This window comes from Rhinichthys klamathensis, unplaced genomic scaffold (assembly GCF_029890125.1).
Source record: "Rhinichthys klamathensis goyatoka isolate OS25496 unplaced genomic scaffold, OSU_Roscu_1.1 h1tg000121l_1, whole genome shotgun sequence".
NCBI lineage: Eukaryota > Metazoa > Chordata > Actinopteri > Cypriniformes > Leuciscidae > Rhinichthys > Rhinichthys klamathensis.
In genome coordinates, this window is record NW_026606658.1 from 4869986 (window position 1) to 4891719 (window position 21734).

The window sequence follows — 21734 nt, forward strand, 5'->3', positions numbered from 1 at the left end:
TCACTGTCACTTGATGGTGCATTAGTAAAGAAGCTGTCAGCGCTCAAAATATTTATTTTGAAGATGTTGAAAATGATAGCTAAGTTTTCAGAATGTTTTGGGAAATGAGCTCTGACTATGACAGTGATGATGGTATAAAACATCTGCTCAAACTGAACCCTTCCAAACTCCAAAAGGTAACAAAATTAGCTTTATTTTATTCTTCTGTAATTGTTACTCTCATATCAGGAGAGTTTTATATTATTGCGAAAGGTAGAGATCCATCCGTGTTAGATATCCATTTCGCTAATTTAGTGAAATGGATATCTAACACGGATGGATCTCTACGGACCATTTGAGATTACAAGTCACAGTTCAGCTCACTTGACACGGCGTTCATGGTTTGACTAGTCGAGACTGTTTTCCTAAGACGGCTCCTGCCTGTATACGCGAAGTGGACTGTCTTTATAAAATATATTTTTTTATTAAACTGTCTGTACACTTACAAAGTTCTCAATGCTTCGGTTTTCATCTAGGGACCCTCATTATGTTACCGTGTTAGTGTGGGGCTATTTTGAGCCTTGTTAGTGGTATTAACTAGCGATTTTTATTTCGCTAGAAATAGAGTAATTTTCATTACTCTATGCCCATATACTAGCGTTATACGCTAAACAGTTTTTAGAGATAAAACTCGACTAGGTAGGCTACCAATGTGTTATTAGACCAAAGGTTCATTTTGCACCGGAGTTGTCCTTTAATAACACTTCCTTGATGCCCTCCAGGAAGTGACATCATTTTGGAGGGAAAACAACAGAACAAACATCAGTGAGTGTCAGCAATGGATTTTATTGATTCCGTGATGTTTCTCTCATTTTAAAACATGACATCCAGTTTGACAAAATTACAGAAATCACGTTAAACATTTCAAAAGATGGTTAAAATATATAAACAAACTTAAACCTGTTCAAACTCAATCACTAACTGAGCAATTGCTCTTTAATTATTTCTTTTCATCAAGCGTCCTGTTAATTTTATTGCCATTGTCTAAATATTCCATGATTCCATATTTTATTTCTAAAAGTTATTTTTTTTATACATTTTTTCAAGTTACAGAGCTCAAAAAGGTACTGCAAAACAGACGTTATCTGCTTCAGGCATCGTTTCTAGATGACAATTTGTACAACTCCTGGAGACACATATTATTCAATGCTGAAAGTTAGAGTATAATTGCAGATGGATAGGGGGTCCAGTTGGCATTCAGCGATGAGTGAGATAGTAAAAGTTCATGTTTAAAGTATTCAGGTTCACTTGATCAGGCCCTTCCCAAAGGCCAACGCCTGCTCGGATGCCTTATTGCCTGCAGCGTCTGTTGCAGCTTTGCCGACCGCGCCACTCAACATATCGCCGATGCCTACGCAGACAGAATGTATTGATCAGAGAGATTTAAACTGGATGAATATGATAGTGGAAGAGTTTAAGATTATCTTCCCAATAGCCTCCTTTCAAAAGAAAAGCAAAATATTATCACCTTCCCCTTTCTGGTCTTTTGCACCTCCTGCCTTTTTCTTGTCTCCTCCGATCAATCCTCCAACTTTCTCCTTGGCCACCCCAGCTAATAAAACATTTTACACGAGTTAATAATCTTGTCTGTACATGCTAGGTATAAGTTTATCTGTAAATTACAGAAATTACTAGCATGCGCCACTTCCTGGAAGTTGGAACTAACTTACATTGGTTTTCAGACATCAATTTCAAGTTAATGTAACCTTCCAATGAACAAAAAGATTATACAATATGTTTCTGACTTACCAGCCTTGTCGATTATCTTGTCCACATTCTTGTCCATGTTTCTTGTTTGTCAGTCAGGAACTGTGCGTGTGCATCAGAGACATGCGTACTTATAGGCTGTTGTGTTTAACCCATGCACACACCCCAAAGCATTGGATGAGGAACACCCACTCAAACTCATAGCATTCTTTATCTCTGTCACTCCATTTCAACATTAAAGGAGCATTCAGAGCTGGGGAGAGTGTTTTCATCAACCCATTTAATTGCTTGAACAAGCCATTCAACTTCAACAGTAACCCCCTCAGGGCCAATAGTGTTTGTACTGTATTCAGGGCATGGCATCGGACACATTACTATTGAAGTACTGGAAATACAAGCTTTCACTGTTGTTAGAGAATACAGGGTTGCGTGACTCATGAAGGATGCAGTTGAAGAATTTATTATGAGACAAGATGCCAAGCTGTTGGTGGTTTTACGATGATTGGTTTGGTTTTTTAGATTTACAGCATCTGGAATCATTTGTGATCCTAATGTCTTTTTCTGTATTATGCATTTTGATACTAAAGAATGTTTTTATGTTTGCTGGATTTGTTGAAATTCAGGTGCAAAGGAAAAAAAAAACCTCTATGGGGTCCAATAGTCTGAGACCACACTGAAAATCTTGGATTCAAAAGTTAAATTTAAAGGAGAGCAATATTACAATATTAAAATCTAGGAAAATACGGGTGAATTTAAACAATTTAACTACTTTGGTTGGAGGACTATTGGTATTTTTTTCATATGCTTTGCACTAACTTCTAACATGAAAAGCCACACTGGTGACCACAATAAAAATGTAGGATTTCAAATTTAAATTAAGGAGAGATTTGGGATTTTGAAAAAAACAAAAAAACATTTTTTAAAGCAGTATAACATTTACTAAATGAATTAGAAATATTCAAGATCATTACTCGTTTCTCAAATAAGCAAATTAGTGATATTGGCCACGTGAACTTTGTGCCAAAGTTCAGATTTCTGCAGGTATACTTCAGACTCTGAAGTACCTGCAGAAATCTGAACTTTGGCACAAAGAAGTCAATGGGTGAAGTTCAGAGGAATTCATAGTATTACCATGTTAGTTGTCGGAAAAAAAAACGACACTTTTTGTTCATAGCGACATGCAATGAAATAAAAAATAATTAAAGGTAGCCTATAGTTCATCCAAAAATTAAAATTTTATCATTACTCACCTCAAGTTGTTCCAAACCTTTTTTCTTTCTGTGAACACAAAAGAAGATATTTTTGGCACCCATTGACTACTGTCAACCGTTTGATTGCCAGCATTATTTAAAATATCATCTTTTGTGTTCAACAGAAGAAAGAAACACAGGTTTTTTTTTGTTCAACAGAAGAAAGAAACACACAGGTTTGAAACAACTTAAGATTAATATAGGCCAACCTGCCTCTCATTTATTTATTTTGTATTATTATGTTATAGTTTCTTCAAAGCAGAATTTTTTTCCATACATGTTTACAGCAGCAGTGTTATTGCTCTATTCGACAAATGTTTTCACTAAACAGACTCACTAACCAGTAGTTTGCTCTGCGTACTGGGTGTGTACTGATGGATCCCTAAAGCGTGATGTCGTGAAGGAGTGGTGGATAATTACTGTGGTCTGTATGAATGTATTTTGGCTTGACTTTTGTTTGTTAAATAGCAGTTCAGATCTTAATCCTGCAGCGCTAGCTAATAAAAATCTTTCTGTGCAGTTCATTACCCTTCATCCCCAAATTCCACTGGCATGAATCATGATGAGGGAAACAATAGGATAGACAATAATTCATCATGTTCGCCCCCAAATACTAGCCTGGTCCCACCAGACTCTCGTGCATTTCATTTGTACAGAGAGTCTGGCCCATAGATAGTAAAAGAAATGGACACAGCGACCCCATAGACTTCAACGGAGAAAAGTGAAGTCAATTATGCCGAGTTCAGACTGCACGATTTTAGCCCCGATTTTGGCTCGCCGACAGGTTTTGAGAAATCGCCGACAAATGCCCGAAATCACAGGCAAATCGGTGCTCGTTCACGCGAGTGACAATCACACAGTGTGAATGAGCAAAGACGCGATCTGAGAGAATCGCCGACGAGTCGCCGAGGCCCGTGAGATATTTGGCATGCTAAATATCTGGACCTGTCGGCGATTCACAATCCTGCTGTGTGAATGTGTTCTGACTGAAAACTACATCGGCGATGACCGACAGCCAACGAGAAAGCAAGATACAGGACAGCAGGCTGTTCGGGGAGGAGTTATAGCTAGACCAGAATATCAGTATTTTAATAGATAGGCCTATATTTACAATTATATCAAACAGTCACAGAAACAAACATTTGCATGACCAGCAGCAACAGCAGGACATTTGCAAAATTATTTATTTACCCCCAACTCTCTTTGCAAAACACAGTCCTTGCTCCCCTCGTCTTCCCAACCATTTCCTGCATAAACTGATTATTTATTTATTTTTTCATTTTCGCTACAAATCCGTGCACAGACAATTTGTAGGCTATCATTTTTAATAACAAATTCAGTGTCGCGCGAGAACTCCGGTCTCACGTACGCGTGATCTTCCGTTATTTCCTATCACTTTTCGCGTTTGTTTGGTTGTGAAACGTAGTTTGCGGACCAGGCAGAAGTTGTCGTTGGCGATTCTTTCTTTTGTAAAGTCATGCAGTGTGAAACCTCCTGTCGCCGATCCATCGTGCAGTGTGAACACAGCAGCAACTGAACGTTACCCCAGATAGTCATGCAGTGTGAAAACAACAGTGATCCGATTATTTTGATAATCGTGCAGTCTGAACTCGGCATTAGAAGCACTCACTCCCTGATTGCCAAGCGCACTGCGCAGGCTCAAACTGAGCTTGACAACGTAGATGTGACGTGAGCAACCTGTTTGACAGTTGTAAGTCTTCTAGTAGCTGTGCCAAGAGGAATCTGAATCATTCCCTTCCGAATCTTGCCGAGCCGGAGAGTGCGAGTAGGAGCTGTCCATGAGCTTAGCAGCAGGAGCAACTTTATGACTCTCTATGGGCTTCTCCCTTGACTTTATGCCTCCACGTCCCCCCGATTGCGCGCGAGCTTCTACTTCTGTCTATACGGTAATTTCTCTACTGTGGGAGAGAGTCACGTGTTATGACGCAATCATTAGCCTATTTTTACAAAAACTGCTTCTACGGGGCCATAACGTAAGATACAAGGTAATGGAGCCTTTTATACATTGTCGTGTTTCTTTAGAAATAAACAATGGACAAATGGAGGCTTTAAACCCCTCAAATGTAAAGTTATTCGCTGTCAAAGTGACGCCAAAACGAATGGGAGTCAATGGAATGCTAACAGCAGGTGAAGGCTTGATAGCCAATGGCGGCCCCCAGTTTCCGGCTGGTGGATTACCCCCTTGGTCTGGCCTCGCTCCATTGACAAGCGTTAACTTCCTTGTAGGCGGGTTGCCTACTCTGTTGAAGTTTAAAACTATTGGATCTGCCATAACCAATCGCTAACGTTTGGTCGTGACGTATGACGACTCAAACTAGCGCACGACATCAACGTGATCGTTCTCAGCCACTCCCTCTGTTCGCTGATTGGACCGGTAAAAAATTGACCGGAGAAAACCAAAGAATACACCACAAACCCAGACATAGTACTGAAGGAAAATGGAAATTGAGTGGAAGTACGTAGGAGGGCGGAGCCAGGCTACCCAAATACAGCCTGGCTCTATTTTGTCTATTGTGATCAAAAATATTTATCTGTAAATTATATTTAGATTCCGAAACAAGCTAGTACACACTTTTTCATCTTTGCTAGTCTCCTCTGTACCCTCCATTGATGGTGACCAGCAGCGTTGGTAGTAAATACAATTAACAACGCTACTAACCTCACAATTTCCATGTGAATTTAACAACAACATCTCATAACATGCTCTTTGTTCCAACAAATGAAAATGCTAGAGGGCGTTTAGTGTGTAGAACATTTAAACAAAAAGGCCTACAAGTACACAAAGTGAGCTGAACAGTGTAAGGTTTGTTGCGATGAACAAAAATAGGAATAAAAGAGTTTTCATTTTCCTTTTTGTGAGTATAAGCACTACGAGATGGCCAAAACAGTATGCAATAAAATATGTTGTATAATGTACATAGTGCACATCGCTCTGGAATATTTGATTCTGAATGGTCAGTAGCAGTGTTCTTGATGCGATTGAGAGATTTAAACACCATTGTCATGATAGATGGCAAACAATCATTGATGGCTGAGGAAGCGACACAATATAAAGCAATAACGTATAAACCTTTGAAAAGTATGTGTACAAATTTAGTTATGTTATCTTGTGCAATATATAAATATAGATAAATATGTGCAAAAAGTGCGAATATGTTATTTTAGCAGGGCAGTGGTACATAAAAATATCCTATAAATGTAGTATGGTGTCCGAATATATGCACTACAACTCTTTATCATGCATGCAGAATCTGTAGTTTATGGTAACACTTCAGTTTAGGGTCCAATTCTCACTATTAACTAGTTGCTTATTAGCATGCATTTTACTAGGATATTGGCTGTTTATTATTAGTACTTAAAGCACATGACTTATTCTGCATGAACATTCTACATCCCTTAAAGGGATAGTTCAAGTTGTTCCAAACCTGTAGGCTACATTCCTTTGTTCTGCTGAACACAAAGGGAGATATTTCGAAGAATGTTTGTAAGCAGATCTCGCCCCCCATTGATTACCATAGATTTTTTTTCCCCTACTATGGTAGTCAATGGGGGGCAAGATCTACTTGGTTACAAACATTCTTCCAAATATCTTCCCTTTGTGTTCAGCAGAACAAAGAAATTTATACAGGTTTGGAACAACTTGAGGGTGAGTAAATGATGACAGAATTTTCATTTTTGGGTGGAGTATCCCTTTAAAGGGGTCATATAATGGTACATGCACTTTTTCAAGTTGATTGTACTGAAATGTGTGTTGGCAGTGCCTGTACACAACCATCATATAATGATAAAAATCCATCCAGTTTTTTTTTTAATCTCCTTATATGTTTTCCCCAAGCGGCAACCTCCCTGTCTCTCTCTTGAAACCAACATGGAAGTGAATTAAACTGCAATTCATCGACTGGCCGCTTGAGGCTGATAGCAAAAGTGAGTCAAATCTGTATCTCCCCCATGTTAAAATGCCCAACTTTACAGCAGAAAAAAACGTTTACAGCCTGGTGGCAAAAAGTTTTTTTGGTCTATATAGCTAATTTTGCCCTTCATGACAACTGTGAGGGGGGTGACTTTTTTTTACAACTCATCCGTTTAAATTATATTAAGCCTTAAAGTTCTGAATAATTAAGGGCGTGGCCACTTGAGTGACAGGTGGATTGCGGCTGCTGTCACTGCGAGCCGTTTGTCTGCCATCTGTTAACGTCACCCTCAGCTAATTCCAGCACTGTACTTGCCATCTCTGCAGTGTTTGTGCTTTTTTCGGGATTATTTCATACAATTTAATACACGCATTATACCTTCGCCCACGCCGTTGGATTCCGTCGTTGTCGAGTATGGAGAGAACAACCAGTTGTATTTCCTTGCATGCACTAATGGATGTCTGACAAGTTCGTTGCTTTTTGGAGTTTAGATTTAAAAACGTCTATAGATATAGAGACCACAGTCGTTATGCGGTGCTGTTGCTCTCACGGAACAGATATGCTTATTTAACTGTTAGTGTTAAATAAAAAAACACCAAATCCTGCAAGTGACAGTGCTTTCTCTCCGTCCATGCAATAGTTACACACCCTTGAATGAGCGTGGATTTCTAGTGCATTTACTTGAACTTCTTAGGTAATATCTTTAGTTTAATTTGAGAAATTGAGAGGCGGCCAAAATCAGATTTTAAAATGGACTGAATAAAGCTCTTTACGAACTTGACGTGCGGTGCGATACCATGCTGACTGACATGTATGCGTATGAATCACTGTCACACGCACAAGCTCAGAGCAATATTGTAAGTTACTGCATGATAATACATTTTTTAACTAGCAGAATAATAATGCATCACGATACACAGTCTCACTTTTAATTACGTCTTTTAACTATTATAGCATTTCGAAGGGCAAAAACATGAACTCTAACTATTGGCTTTACTACTACAATCAGCTGTCACTTTAGCGCGAGGCCAGTAGCATATAGCATTAGCACCTCAGCTCCACCCACGTCCCGCCTCTTTGCCAATTTTATTTTATTTTTATTTATTTTTGGCGACGGCCGGGCCCGCCCACTTTAGGCTTCAAAAACGCTCTTCATATTTTTTTACAGTCTATGGTTTTTTTCCCGTCTCAAATTGAGCCGTTCGACCATGTGACGTCACACGGTCGGACGTCCCTCCCACGATTGTTGATTGACAGCAGCGTTTCAACACAGACCCGCCCTGAGCGAGCTGACATCATAGTCCGCCATTGTTGATACGCTGGAGCAGAATGGCGTCTAAGCGATTGTGGTGTTCTGTTCTTGGGTGTAAAAACGAACACAGCAGTCATTTTGATGTTCCTAAATCCGAACCGCTGAAGACACAGTGGCTGAGTTTTGATTTCAAAGGGAATATTCCCTACGATCAACGTCAATGCTTTCATGTTTGCGCAAATCATTTCTCACCCGATTGCTTTATAAACGAGGATCAATATAAAGCTGGTTTTGCTAAGAAGCTGCTCCTGAAAAAAGAATCGGTAACAGTTAACTATTCATGTCCCTGCTGCACCTCCAGAAGAAGTGTGTAAAGTTTTATTAAACTTTATATTAATCTTTGCAAATCGCTTGCACGCTTCACGATGAATGCGGCTAAGGTTTACACTCAGGGTACATTACGCCATGTTTTCTATGTACGACGTTCTCAATATAATTCATAATCCCACGTTTATAATGAACAACGCGTTATGGTTATTGTGTTATTACAAACTGTGTACGTATACATCAGTAAACACATAGCGTTCGTATCTCACTACTCTACCCTGCCAGTACATACAAAGATAGATCAAAGTGACATTACGTTAACCAGCCATTCAGAAACGTCCTATTCGAGCCTTAAAGGGGTCATGAACTGGCTTTTTAAATTGTTTTATATTGTTGTCTGAGGTCAACTTATGACGTTCGCTTGTTTTTTACATTCAAAAACATCAAAATGAATAAGTAATAGGCTACTTTCTACCCTAGTTTGAGCCTAGCTCAAAAATGCTCGGTTTTTATGGGCGTCTCGCATTGAAGACTTGGAAGTAAACGCCCACTGCTGTGAGTGGATAACAATTTTGCATATTATGAGTTTCGTGTAATGCGCGAATCGGTGGGCGGGGCTAAACCGGCCGTGTTGAAGTAGGCGTTGATCTTCTTCTGCGGGGGTGGTGTTTTATCCTCTTTGTCGTCATAGTTCCCCACTTTGAAAAACGAGTCGTTTGCTGAGCCTGGTGTCAATAAAAGCTTTTATTGGACTAACAAGGACGTTTTCAGTTCTGAAACTTACAGGATATTCTTATAATTTGATAACCTCTTAGATGTCAAAAGCTCAAAGAAAATTTGATTTCTCAGTTCATCACCCCTTTAATTGTCGAACTTCTTCGGGGCCGTCATCTTGTTCCGGCTCCGACTCCGGTTCAAACTGATACGGTTGCACAGATGTGTCCTCAGAGACTCCTGCTGCCCTTCTTTCTCCAAAATATACCCTCAACTGTTGTCAAGGCAACACTCCATGTGTGTTGTGTCAAAACGCCCCACAGAACGGAGGGGCGGAGTGAACGAAGCTCATTATCATTTAAAGACGCATGCATTTAAACGGCGTGCTGAAAACAGAGCTGTTTTTGACCAGGTAAAATGAGTGTTTTCTTACAATACTCATGAGAATTTTTAATTAAAGTATATTACAAACTTTTCATTTAGACCCTAAAGAATCAAATTAACTTGTATGAAAATGGCATTTATATGACCCCTTTAATTCTACCCAATACCTAAACTTAACAACTACCTTACTTGCTATTAATAAGCAGCAATTAAAAGTGTATTGAGGCAAAAGTTGTAGTTAATAGTGAGAACTGTACCATATTTCTAGTGCATAGTACATTTGCAAACGAGACCTCCAATCCCGCCCGCAAAATCAAAAATGACACATATTCGGCATAGATTTCAACAAAACTCTTTATTTCACTTATACAGTTTATAAAATCAGCTTGCCTGCTTTGATGCCAACATAAAAGATATGTGGGACATTTGTTTGTGTGTGTGTGTGTGTGTTTCAGAGAGAGCAAAGAGAGACAGGCTCAAAGAAAGAAAGCTTGAGAAGAGTGTGTTTTTGTGTTTTGATCGTGTGTGTGTGTGCATGTGTGTGAATATCCGAGTGCTGATAAGGCAACATGCAGTCTTCAGTTTTTTGTGGCTTCAAAGAAAGAACAAACTGCAATGTTTGATAGCTTTGTCTTAGTTACCTAGCAGACACAAGCCTGGGGTGGATCTGAACACGCCGTTGAGTGAAAGGACAGGGACGGGTTTGGGTGGCCATGACGGCAAGGCTAAATGAAGATGAAGACGGTCATCTTATTAGTAAAGATCTACACTTCTTAGCATTCCCTTGGTAAAACATAGTTCCTAGAGTCAGCATATAGCACAGTGCTACAGAACAGACCAAAGACAAACTTTGCAACGGCGCTGTAGTATTGCTTTTACATTGGCATCACAAATTCATGATCGCACACCGACTTCACATGCATTGCAACAAAATCAGGACGAAACAGGATGTGTTTGAAGATTTGATCTCTTTCCACAACATCGAAAGACTGTCTTTTCTTGTTGTCCTAGCAGCCGAAGGATTCAAAAACCCTTTTTCAACAGACCCATTTCACTCAATCGCAAATTGAACCAAACCTCACATGTACAAGCTAATGAAGAGATGCAAGTCTAGCACAGCTACATCAATACAGATAATCTTTTTGTTTTTGTTTTACAGTATCTATGTATACAGTATGCGTTCACATTTTGTGAATAAACATATTTGTTCTTACTCTAACAAATCACACGGTAAGTCTATTGGTCAAGCACACAGTAACTCTATTCTGCACACACACTGAACTAAAGGAATGTAATGTATCTCTTAATGTACATACAACTTGTCATTGCGTACATTGCAGCATTTTCAAGACTAAATAAATCGAAAAATGGCTATGATCTCACAAAGATCCAGACGCACATTGCTACATGCCCTGATGAAATGAGATGTATTGCTTTTCTTACATTACTGGTCATGCGGGTATCTTTTTTTTTTCTTTTCAGACATGGTCCTAAAACACAACCTCAACCTCTGTTATCAGCCTCTGGGCTTCACGGTTCCTGTCCATTTTTTTGTGTAAGGAGTGAGTGAGGGTGTATGTTTGATCGTGTCTGATGAGGTGTGGACGGGCAGAGGGATGACAATAACACTAGAGAACAGTATGATGCCACCACAGATGAAGAGGAGGGGAAGCGTCACACATCTAAAGGCTACAGGGCTCAGGGAAAGTCTTTTTCAACTCTGGTTTTCCATACAGTCACAAAAAAATATCGGTAACATCTGGAGTCGGGTCGAGGTGAGGCTTTGGAGCAGAAACTCGGAGGTAAGGGAGGGGACCGTTTCAGCTTCAGCCCTCTGGACTAATAACCCTGATGAACCGAAAGAAAAATATGTTCAACACAGATTACGGTAAGTCATTCTTATCTGCACAGATGCTTTAGACACTTTCCATAGAGAGAGTTCAGAATCAAGTCATTCTTTTTTCTTTTTCAGGAAATAGACAGTGAAAGTAAGTGTTTAACTTTTAGAAAATGACCTCAGGAGGTCCATTTTATCGCAATAAACATATGCAAATACAACCCCGTTTCCAGAAAAGTTGGGACATTTTGTAAAATGCAATAAAATTCACAATCTGTGATTTGTTAATTCTCTTGAACCTTTTTTTAACTGACAAAATTACAAAAGTTTTCCAATGTTTTCACTGACCAATATAATTGTATTTAGTAAATATAAACAAATTTTGTTATTGATGGCTGCAACACACTACAAAAAAGTTGGGACAGAGGCAAAGCAAAAGTGAAAAGATTATAAAGGTTAGATTATCCAACTCTTTTGAAACAGTCCACAATGAGTAGGTGAATTGGTAGAAGGTGAGGGTATCATGTTTGGGTGAAAAAGGAGCTTCTCAGTCTTTGCAAGCAAAGATGGGTCGTGGCTCACCACTTTGTGCCAAATATCATGAGAGAATTGTCAAACAATTTAAAAATTCCATTTCTCAATGCAAGATTGCAAAGAAGTTATGTCTTTCACCATCTACCACACATAATATCGTGAATGGATTCCAGAGAAATCTCAGTCTGTGTAGGGCAAGGCAGTAGCCCTCAGATGGCATTACATGAGAAATCATCATGCTACTCTGTTAAATACAGCCACATGTGCTTAGGAGCTCTAATGCTTTAGAAAACAATTTTAGCTTAACACAGTCTGACGCTACATCAAGAAATCCACTTGAATCTCTGTTGCGCAAAGAGAAAGCTATACATCAGTTCTATGCGGAGATGCTGGCGAGTTCTCTGGGCCAGAGCTCATCTCAGATGGTCTAAAAGACAGTGAGAATGTGTGCTGTGGTCAGATGAGTCCATGTTTCAGCTTGTTTTGGGGAAAAACAGACATTGAGTTCTCAGTCCCAAAGACGAAAGGGACCATCCAGATTTTCATCAGTGACAGGTGCAAAAGCAAACATCTGTCCTGGTATTGGGGTGCATCAGTGCAAGCAGTATGGGTGACTTGCATTTGTGTGAGGACATCACTGACATGGAGGCATATATTTGGATTGTACAGAGACATAAACTGCCATCAAGATGACATCTTTCCTGAAGCAAGACAATGCCAGGCCTCATTCTGCACATGCTAAAACTGAGTGGTTTCTAGACACTCTGCACCAGCAGATCTGTCTCTTATTGAAGTATGACCCATCATGAAAAGGAGAATCAGGCAATGATGACCATCTTGTCTTGTATCAGACAAGATTGGGCAAATATTGCACTTGCAACACTTCAGCAATTAGTATCCTCAATTCCCAAATGATTAAAAAGTGTAATTAAAAGGAAAGGTGATGTGACACAGTGGTAAACATGCCTCTGTCCCAACTTTTGTGGAGTGTGTTGCAGCCATCAAAATCAAAACTTGTTTATATTTACAAAATCAAAAGTTGGAAATATTTTATTTGTACATTTGTCAGTTAAATAAAGGTTCAAGAGAATGAACAAATCACAGATTCTTGATTTGATTGCATTTTACAAAATGTCCAAACTATTCTGGAAATGGGGTTGTATAAAGCATTCATTCATTCTAAAATATTATATATTTTATAATATAGAATATTATAGATAATTATTATATTCACTATACACTATTATGTTATATACAAACTACTGTTCAAAACTCTGATACTTTTATTCAGCATGAACGCATTAAACTGATCAAAAGCAAAGACATTTAAAATACTATTTTTTTTTATTTGAAATAAATGCTGTTCTTTTGAATTTTATATTCAGCAAAGAATCCTAAAAGAAAATGTGCCAAGGTTTTCTGCAAAAATAGTAAGCAAAACTGTCTTCAAAATTGATAAGTAGTAATGTTTTGCAACAAATCAGCATATTAGAATGATTTCTAAAGGATCATGTGACACTAAAGACTGGAGTAATGATGGTGAAAGTTCTGCTTTGCCATCACATGCCATCATGTTAAAATATATATTAAAATAGAAAAGAGTTATTTTAAATTGTAATATTTCACAACATTACTGTTTTTATTGTATTGTTTGATCAATTCAATGCCAACTTATTAAGCATGAGATATTTACCAACCCCAAAAACGATGGTATATATATATATATATGATTTGATTTTATTAATTTTTTTTCATGAGAATTAATCAGAGGCTATAAGACTTCTGAGGCGGAACAGGCGAAATCCTCAATTTTAAAGGGAAGACATACACATTTGTTTAAAACAATTTACGGCAAGCTAATTTTATGTTCGAAACAAATTTATCTAACAAAAAACAAACAAACAATGGGACAAGCTGTATAATTGTTTATGGAAAGTGTTTTTTTTTTCTCCGTACTCACCTCTCCACCCTCTCCTCCTTCCATGCCGCCCCCATGGGAGAAGTCACCCTGTGGAATACAGACACCATTAAGATTCAAGATACTGCTGCTGCTGTCTTAAGCTCCGCCTGTCATTCATATGTTCAGCAGTGAATCTTCATACAGAGCTCAATAACATTGCTTTTGTCATAGCCATACTAAAGAATATCCATTCAGACATGCAGGGATGCAGCACAGCTACAGGCCTCGGCTCTCAGACACTCCCTGTGCAGAGGGACAATGTCTCTTTACTGCAGTGTTATGACTGCTGTCTCTGCAGGGATGGAGGGAAGGAGGGAGGGATGTAATCGATGGCCATGGAGTTCCTGTGGAAGGTGAATGCAGCTGGCAGGCGCATCTTCTTCCACAGTCTCTCTCTCTCTCTATTTGTTCTGCTCTTCTGCTGAGTCACTGTCACTGTCCTCCTCAAAGGACTCAGTCTTAGTCCTAGCTTTCTTCTCTACATCCCCATCAAATCTTCCCGTCCTTCAACAAAATTAAAAAAATAATGTTGCGATCTGTAACATTTGCCAAAAAGGATAGTCGTTTCAGAGGCGGAGTAAGTTCGATTTTGATGACAGATTGCGAAGACAACCATCTGTGACAACCATCTGTGATTTCATTTATAAAACGTGTATGCAAAGATTTGATCTTAGAAGTGCGCCTACGCTAAAATCCACACCAATGTTCAGATTTATCAAAGCGGTGCTTAACACAACGTCAGGTTCCAAGCAGGCGTACGCACTTTTCTTTGTGACAGCTTAGGAGTACTGCAGGTATTTTGCAGAACCGCAGAGCCATACGTCACAGCAGTCTGAGGACGTCTTAGACCGGTGTTGGGGTGGAGCTTATAGCGTCATTAAGGGTACGTTCAGCGGTTGGCTGGGGTTGAGCATTCGTTAAGGTACAGCTTACAGTAATGGAGACGGCTAGGGTTAGTGGTTGAAGCGAGGTATGCGATCCTCAGCACCACCCTAACTTTTGGTGCTGCTGTTCTCAGACTGCTGTGACGTGTGCTTCTGCGGTTCTGCAGTTACATCTAAGCGCCAATATTAATAGTACGGGATTTGATTCTTACAGTGCGCGTATGCTAAGTGGTTCTCAACCTTTTTGACTCCATAACAATATATTTAAATATTCTTGACATCACACTTTTATACTAGGGCTTTCTCGTATATATTGTAAGACTGTTGTGGGAAGTTGGGAACCGTAGTTGTTAAGAGAGTGAATTAAAATAAGAAATATCTTGATTTTTAGTTGTTTTCTCTTATTTCAATGTTTGTTTTGTTTTGTTTTAAAGTCATCTTGAGGCCCCCTTGGAACTTTGCTGTGGCCCTAGTGGGCCCCTGGTTGAGAACCACTCTCTTAGATTAAATCAGTGGTTCTCAACCCTGTCCTGGCGTACCCCCAACACTACACGTTTTCCTTGTCTCCCTAATCAAACACACCTGATTCAACTCATCAGCTCATTAACCCATGTGATAATGAGCTGATGAGTTGAATCAGGTGTGTTTGATTAGGGAGACAAGGAAAACGTGTAGTGTTGGGGGTACGCCAGGACAGGGTTGAGAACCACTGGATTAAATGTAGGACGGTGTCTATGCAACATTTTATAACTGAGACCCCTGGTGTCCTTAAAGTAAAGTGCACCAATGAATCGTCCAAAATAAGACCAAGAATGTGAACGTATATAGGGTCATTTTGATTTAATGATTATTTTGAAGCACAATTGCTCTCTGAATATCTATAATCACAGTTAAAAAGCTTATGACAACCCATTTTGAGAATGAAAACTGATCTGTGACTTCCAGAAAAGTTTTTGTACAATACAGAATTTTAAGGACTTTTATGTATATTAATAAATACATATTAATGTATGTATTAAATTATGTTTTGAAGGCAAAACTTTGGTTCTAGAATAGCCATTATTCCTGACTATTATTGAACTTGTTAAAATGTATAAGACCATCATTTAACATTATTTGAAAAGGAGCAACAGCAAGTAATATTGTGCAGGGAAAACATGCATTATCCATGAGCAGTTAGAAATGCACACTTTAGTGTCATTTACGTGGTCTGTCCTGCCAGAATACATGTTCTGGTAGAAGACATGACAGAGTGCACAGGCTGTTAGTCGATGCAATGGGAATGATTGTATTAGACAGGTAAATATAAGGATAGATCTTGATGATGCTATTAGTGTAGATTCAGAACAACAATTCACTTAGTTGTCAGAGACTAAAGCTCCAGTGTTATTGTTAGCTAAAACTACATTAATTGGAATATTGCTGAAATAAAATAGAATATAAATATTAGATTCAAAATTTTAACTTAAAGAAACAAACTAAATTTAGAAATGCAATATTATTTATATAATAGTATATAAATAATACTAAAACAACATGGATCTGCTCCCTTGAGTTCTGAGCAGAAGTAGAGTTTTCTTTCCAGCAAATTACTGAACACTGACAAATCATGAACTTAAAGGGAATCCAGGTAATCAATGCAGCCATTCGATCTCATTATGCACAATGAAGAGAATGACTCCAGTGGGGATTGAACGAAGCCAACTGAACTCTGCTGTTATATGGATGGTTGCGCACATTTGCCCCATCAGTGTGTTGTCTGTCATACAGCAGTCAGCTAAATTTAAAGCTCAGTCTCATAAACCACCATTCCCAAGCCCATTTAATAAGCACCTCATATAAAGCCTCATCCTGTCAACAGCACAGTTGTACGGGGAGGGAAACAAACAGAATATGTTAAACACAAAACACAGTATAAATACAGTAGCCACATGTAGTACATGCAATACACATGAAATATTAAACAGAAAGATAAATATGCCGATTTTTGGGTCATCTGAAAGGACGATATGCCAGTGGAGAACCGCATGAGAGCGCTGTCACTCACCGGGTTGACCATGCCGGTTGATGCACCCACATTCTCCAGCCCCTCTGCTGTCTTCTGTCCCATTTCATTAGCACTGCCTACCGCTGTTTCACCCACAATATTCGCCTGGTCGGTGGTCCTGTGGGCAACTGTGAGGGATAGTGTATGTCAATGACTTCTCAATTCTCAATTTATATTTTCTAAAGAGGCACACCTATTCATTTCTCACCTGTGTTTACACCTGACACCACTCCCTCCTTTGTCTTGTTGCCTGAAAGAAATAAACATGAAAAGTTCTTTACGAGAATGGTGCAACAACCTCATTTTACAACTATACGGAAGAATGAGCTCCATATAACAGCATGTAGAGGAAAAGCCACCCTATTGATGTTCTGAGTCAAAATGTGAAATATAGGCCTACTCTACGGTTCAAAAGTTGGGGGTTGGTAAGATTTTTTAATGTTTTTGAAAGAAGTCTCACCAAGGCTGCATTTGTTTGATAAAAAATACAGTGAAAATAGTAAGAAATATTATTACAATTATAAATAACATTTCTTATTATTATCATCAATGTTGAAAACAGTTGTGCTGCTTAGTATTTTTGTGGAATCTGACACTCTTTAATGAATAGAAAGTTCAAAAGAACAGCATTTGTTTAAAATAGAACCCTTGGTTTATTATGAATGCCTTTAATGACACAGTTGGTCAATTTAATGCATTCTTTCTGAATAAAAGTCATCTCTCTCTCTCTCTCTCTCTCTCTCTCTTCTCTCTCTCTCTCTCTCTCTCTCTCTCTCTCTCTCTCTCTCTCTCTCTCTCTCTCTCTCTCTCTCTCTCTCTCTCTCTCTCATCTCTCTCTCTCTCTCTCTCTCTCTCTCTCTCTCTCTCTCTCTCTCTCTCTCTCTCTCTCTCTCTCTCTCTCTCTCTCTCTCATTAAATTGTTAAAAAATATTACTGACCCCAAACTTTTGAATGGTAGTGTAAATAGTTTTTACATAGTCATACGTAATAATAGACAATGGTTTTAGAACAGCATGAATAATTTGTGCCGTATCTTCGTTGTGCTGTATACACACGGTGTGTGTGTGTGTGTTTAATTATAAGTGAAAAATTATACAAATGCACAAACACAATAAACATTAAGCAATATACAAATATGCAAAGTACACAGATTTTCAACAATATGCAACATACTTGAGACATTAAGACAGACAAAATGCAAGTCTCATGTTTAAGCAATCTGATCTCATCATTTAAACCTGCTCACGTCTCTATTCACAGGTGATAGATGACTATTCAGATCAGTGCAAATAGAGGGGATTTCCAGCACCACTTTAAAGCTGATAAGATACCAAACACTTCATTAACAGACGCTTCAAAGAGTTTGCCTGTCAGTCTTACATCCACCCTCAATATCATTATATTACACAGATCACAGCCTTGCTGTCATCATACATTTAAAAATTTAACACAAAGGACATTATTTCAGCTGTTCGGTTATTAGTGCAGTCTAAGCAGATGTTGAAATTGTGTAAATATTTGGATCCAACCTGCTTCCATATTTCACTATGTCTTCAATTTATATTTATACTCAGTCAGTCTATCCCTCTCTATTCTTGGAGAGTTCCCTTCCTTCTCCCTCTCTTTCTCTATCCATCTCTGTCTTTCTTTACGTGAAAGCTTAGTTTTGAGTAGTTTCTGCATGGCTGAGCACATCTGCTCTCCTGCAGTCTTCCTGTATGTGCCTTAAAGGAGATCACTTTATATATGTCCAAGTCTATCTGCACTGTTTGCTTTTCAAATACACATTATCTGTTTGTCGGAGGAATCTGAGCTGCTTGTTGATAAAGGGTTTGCAAGATCGGTTGCAGTCGAGGAGATCAGCGTAAGACTCTGCGTCATACGCTGATGCTGACGACACAAATCAAAGGATCAAAGGCCATTCACAGTACCAAACGCTGTAGCTTTCTGACTCACAAACAGAATAAGTAACCTACCTTTGTAACAATCAACCTGAGTAATGATTTCACACCCTAGTGCACACAATGTCATATAAGCACTCTGAAGTCTCCTGACAATACATGCACTTCGATGAGAGCGGATTTGCAGGCCTGTGACCTCTGCACAGGTGACCTTGGTGGAGGAGTGCTTATAAAGATTACATCGCACCCAAATGCATGCTAGGTTGATTGTTGATCTGATTGGATTAGGTAAGATTACCACCGTCGATTTATAGGTGATGAAAATTATATCGAGGAGAGAGTTTTGAGTGTCTGGAACGCTCTATGGTGTGTAGGTCATTTTGAGACGCTGTCAATTAAATTGGCCGTGCATTGAATCCTATATAGTCATCTTTTTACGTTGAACGGTGTTTGTAGTTTGTATTTTCTGTCTCAGTCGTCTGTCGTGTTCTCCTTATGCCATCTGTTCATTTCTGTTGTGATGAGCATAAGCACACGCTATGGGGCTACAAGCCTATGACATAACACTGAGCTCTCCACCTAATTTCTCCATCTCTCTCTCTACGGTGGCATAGGGAGAGGATGAGCGTTAGTCATCTCAGTCCACTCACAACCAGGCAAATCCTGCTGCATCGGCACACGCTCTCTCTCACACACACATACGCATGGAGACGGCAAGCACAGAGGGGGAGGGAGTAAATGCTGCAGTGCTCAGCTGATCCGCTCCCTTTATGCCCCCCTTACTTTCTCTCTCGTTCACATGCACATAAACAACACTTTATAATGCATGGAGGATGAAATAATGTATTCATGTATTCATGTAATATTGGATAGATAAACAACAGGTATATATCTTATTCACATGCACATGAGTGCATGCATGAAATAAGTAAAAAATCAAATTAAAAAAAGCAAATCTCTGCCTAAAAATGGCCTTTCTACAGCATTGTAGTGCACACTGCATTTTTATGCATGAATAAAAAATGAGTAACGGCACCAAATCTTGGTATAAACTACTATGCTTTGTTAAATTGTATATTATATTATATTATTATAAATGCAGAGATCTATAATGACAACTTGACTTAAATTAAATAAAAACAAAATAATTCAAATTATTAAGTGTAACTGTATAAAACACGTGTTTGTGTTTATGTGTTAAAAAACATTATTTTTTTTTTTTTTAATTCATCTGAAATATTAGTGCACGCTGATATTGTCATTGTATTTATAAGCTTTTACTTTGTCCCGTTCAGGTCTGTACTACCATCACTCTCTCCTTCACCACACCCCAGGTTTTGTTCCCTGCACCATTTTCGCAGCATTGTTTTTTTTTTTTTTATCATTCATGAATCTCACATTCGCAGCTGCCTCCATCTACACTCTCACAGATCATCAGCAGACTAGAGCACAACCTCACCGAGACCCTCCTCTCAAAATACACTTACACACACACGCACACACACACATATAGTAATGAAATGCAGACTCATCCATCACATCTACATTAAATCCATTGGGAATAATTGCAAAGACCTTTACAGAACACAGCTATTATTATCACTGTCAGTAGTACTGCATTATTTTACCCTGCGTGGGACACACACAGAGAGACTAGCAGCAAACATCTGCACTTACCCACATACATGACTCCTTCCTTGGTCCTGAGAGCTGCCTCTTCAACCCCAGCTTTAGTTTTCTCAGCGGCGGCCACCACTCCTTCCTTGGCCATGGAGAATCCCTTCATTAGAGCATCCATCCTGGACGTTGACTTTGACTATGGTGCTCTGCAGACGGACTGGGCCTGGCAGTGTTTGCAAGGACTGACGGTGTCTGGCTAAATGCTGAAAGTTTCAGATGACAGGAGAGAGGAATACAGAGAGATTCTGCGCCGGGAAAGATGGATACACGGACACCCTGGACAGAAAGCAGTAGAATGAGAGTGAGAAAGAGAGAGAGAGGCGAGCAGGCGCAAGAGAACAGGATGCAGAGAGACAGAACCTGCTGGATGCTGCAGTGCATTTAAGTCGTGCTGCAGCTACAGCCTCCACCCACACCCCCCACCACACACACACACACACACAGCAGACGTGCACTGCTTCTCACAGCAATGTAGAACAGACTGATTACATATTTATTACGCTCTAGCCAGCAGTGCATTAAAACCAGATGATTTTTACAATTATTGCCATCCTCTTGCACCTTGGGGACATGTGCTCTGCCTCAAAAAGGTTGTTTATTTCTTTATGGGAATTCATTTGAGTGTATAAACATTCTTATCTGGCCCATGAATATAAATATTTTACCATTACCACAGTAAAAACATGTGTATAATATAATATAATATTTTTGTTTGAGTGTGTATATATATATATATATATATATATATATATATATATATACACTCACCTGGATTATTAGGAACGCCATACTAAAACTGTGTTTGACCCCCTTTCGCCTTCAGAACTGCCTTAATTCTACATGGCATTGATTCAACAAGGTGCTGAAAGCATTCTTTAGAAATGTTGGCCCATATTGATAGGATAGCATCTTGCAGTTGATGGAGATTTGTGGGATGCACATCCAGGGCACGAAGCTCCCGTTCCACCACATCCCAAAGATGCTCTATTGGGTTGAGATCTGGTGACTGTGGGGGCCATTTTAGTACAGTGAACTCATTGTCATGTTCAAGAAACCAATTTGAAATGATTCGAGCTTTGTGACATGGTGCATTATCCTGCTGGAAGTAGTCATCAGAGGATGGGTACATAGTGGCCATAAAGGGATGGACATGGTCAGAAACAATGCTCAGGTAGGCCGTGGCATTTAAATGATGCCCAATTGGCACTAAGGGGCCTAAAGTGTGCCAAGAAAACATCCCCCACACCATTACACCACCACCACCAGCCTGCACAGTGGTAACAAGG

The 21734-nt window shown here is 39.2% G+C and overlaps 1 protein-coding gene across 2 annotated transcripts; it reads right to left on the minus strand.

The window, feature by feature from the left end:
- Positions 1-9941: 9941 nt before the first annotated feature.
- Positions 9942-20887, minus strand: sncgb (synuclein, gamma b (breast cancer-specific protein 1)). 2 transcript variants are annotated; one of them, XM_056255625.1, is made up of 7 exons: positions 20809-20887; positions 20446-20724; positions 17076-17117; positions 16868-16995; positions 16654-16671; positions 13937-13984; positions 9942-11453 (listed from the first exon to the last, which is right to left on the minus strand). In XM_056255625.1, the coding sequence occupies exons 2-7, from the start codon at positions 20564-20566 to the stop codon at positions 11445-11447; spliced, it is 366 nt and encodes a 121-aa protein (XP_056111600.1). In that variant the 5' UTR covers positions 20567-20724; positions 20809-20887; the 3' UTR covers positions 9942-11444. The 2 variants fall into 2 exon arrangements, with proteins under 2 accessions (XP_056111600.1, XP_056111601.1); XM_056255626.1 differs by lacking the exons at positions 16654-16671; positions 20809-20887 and having other exon boundaries at positions 20446-20802.
- Positions 20888-21734: the final 847 nt, after the last annotated feature.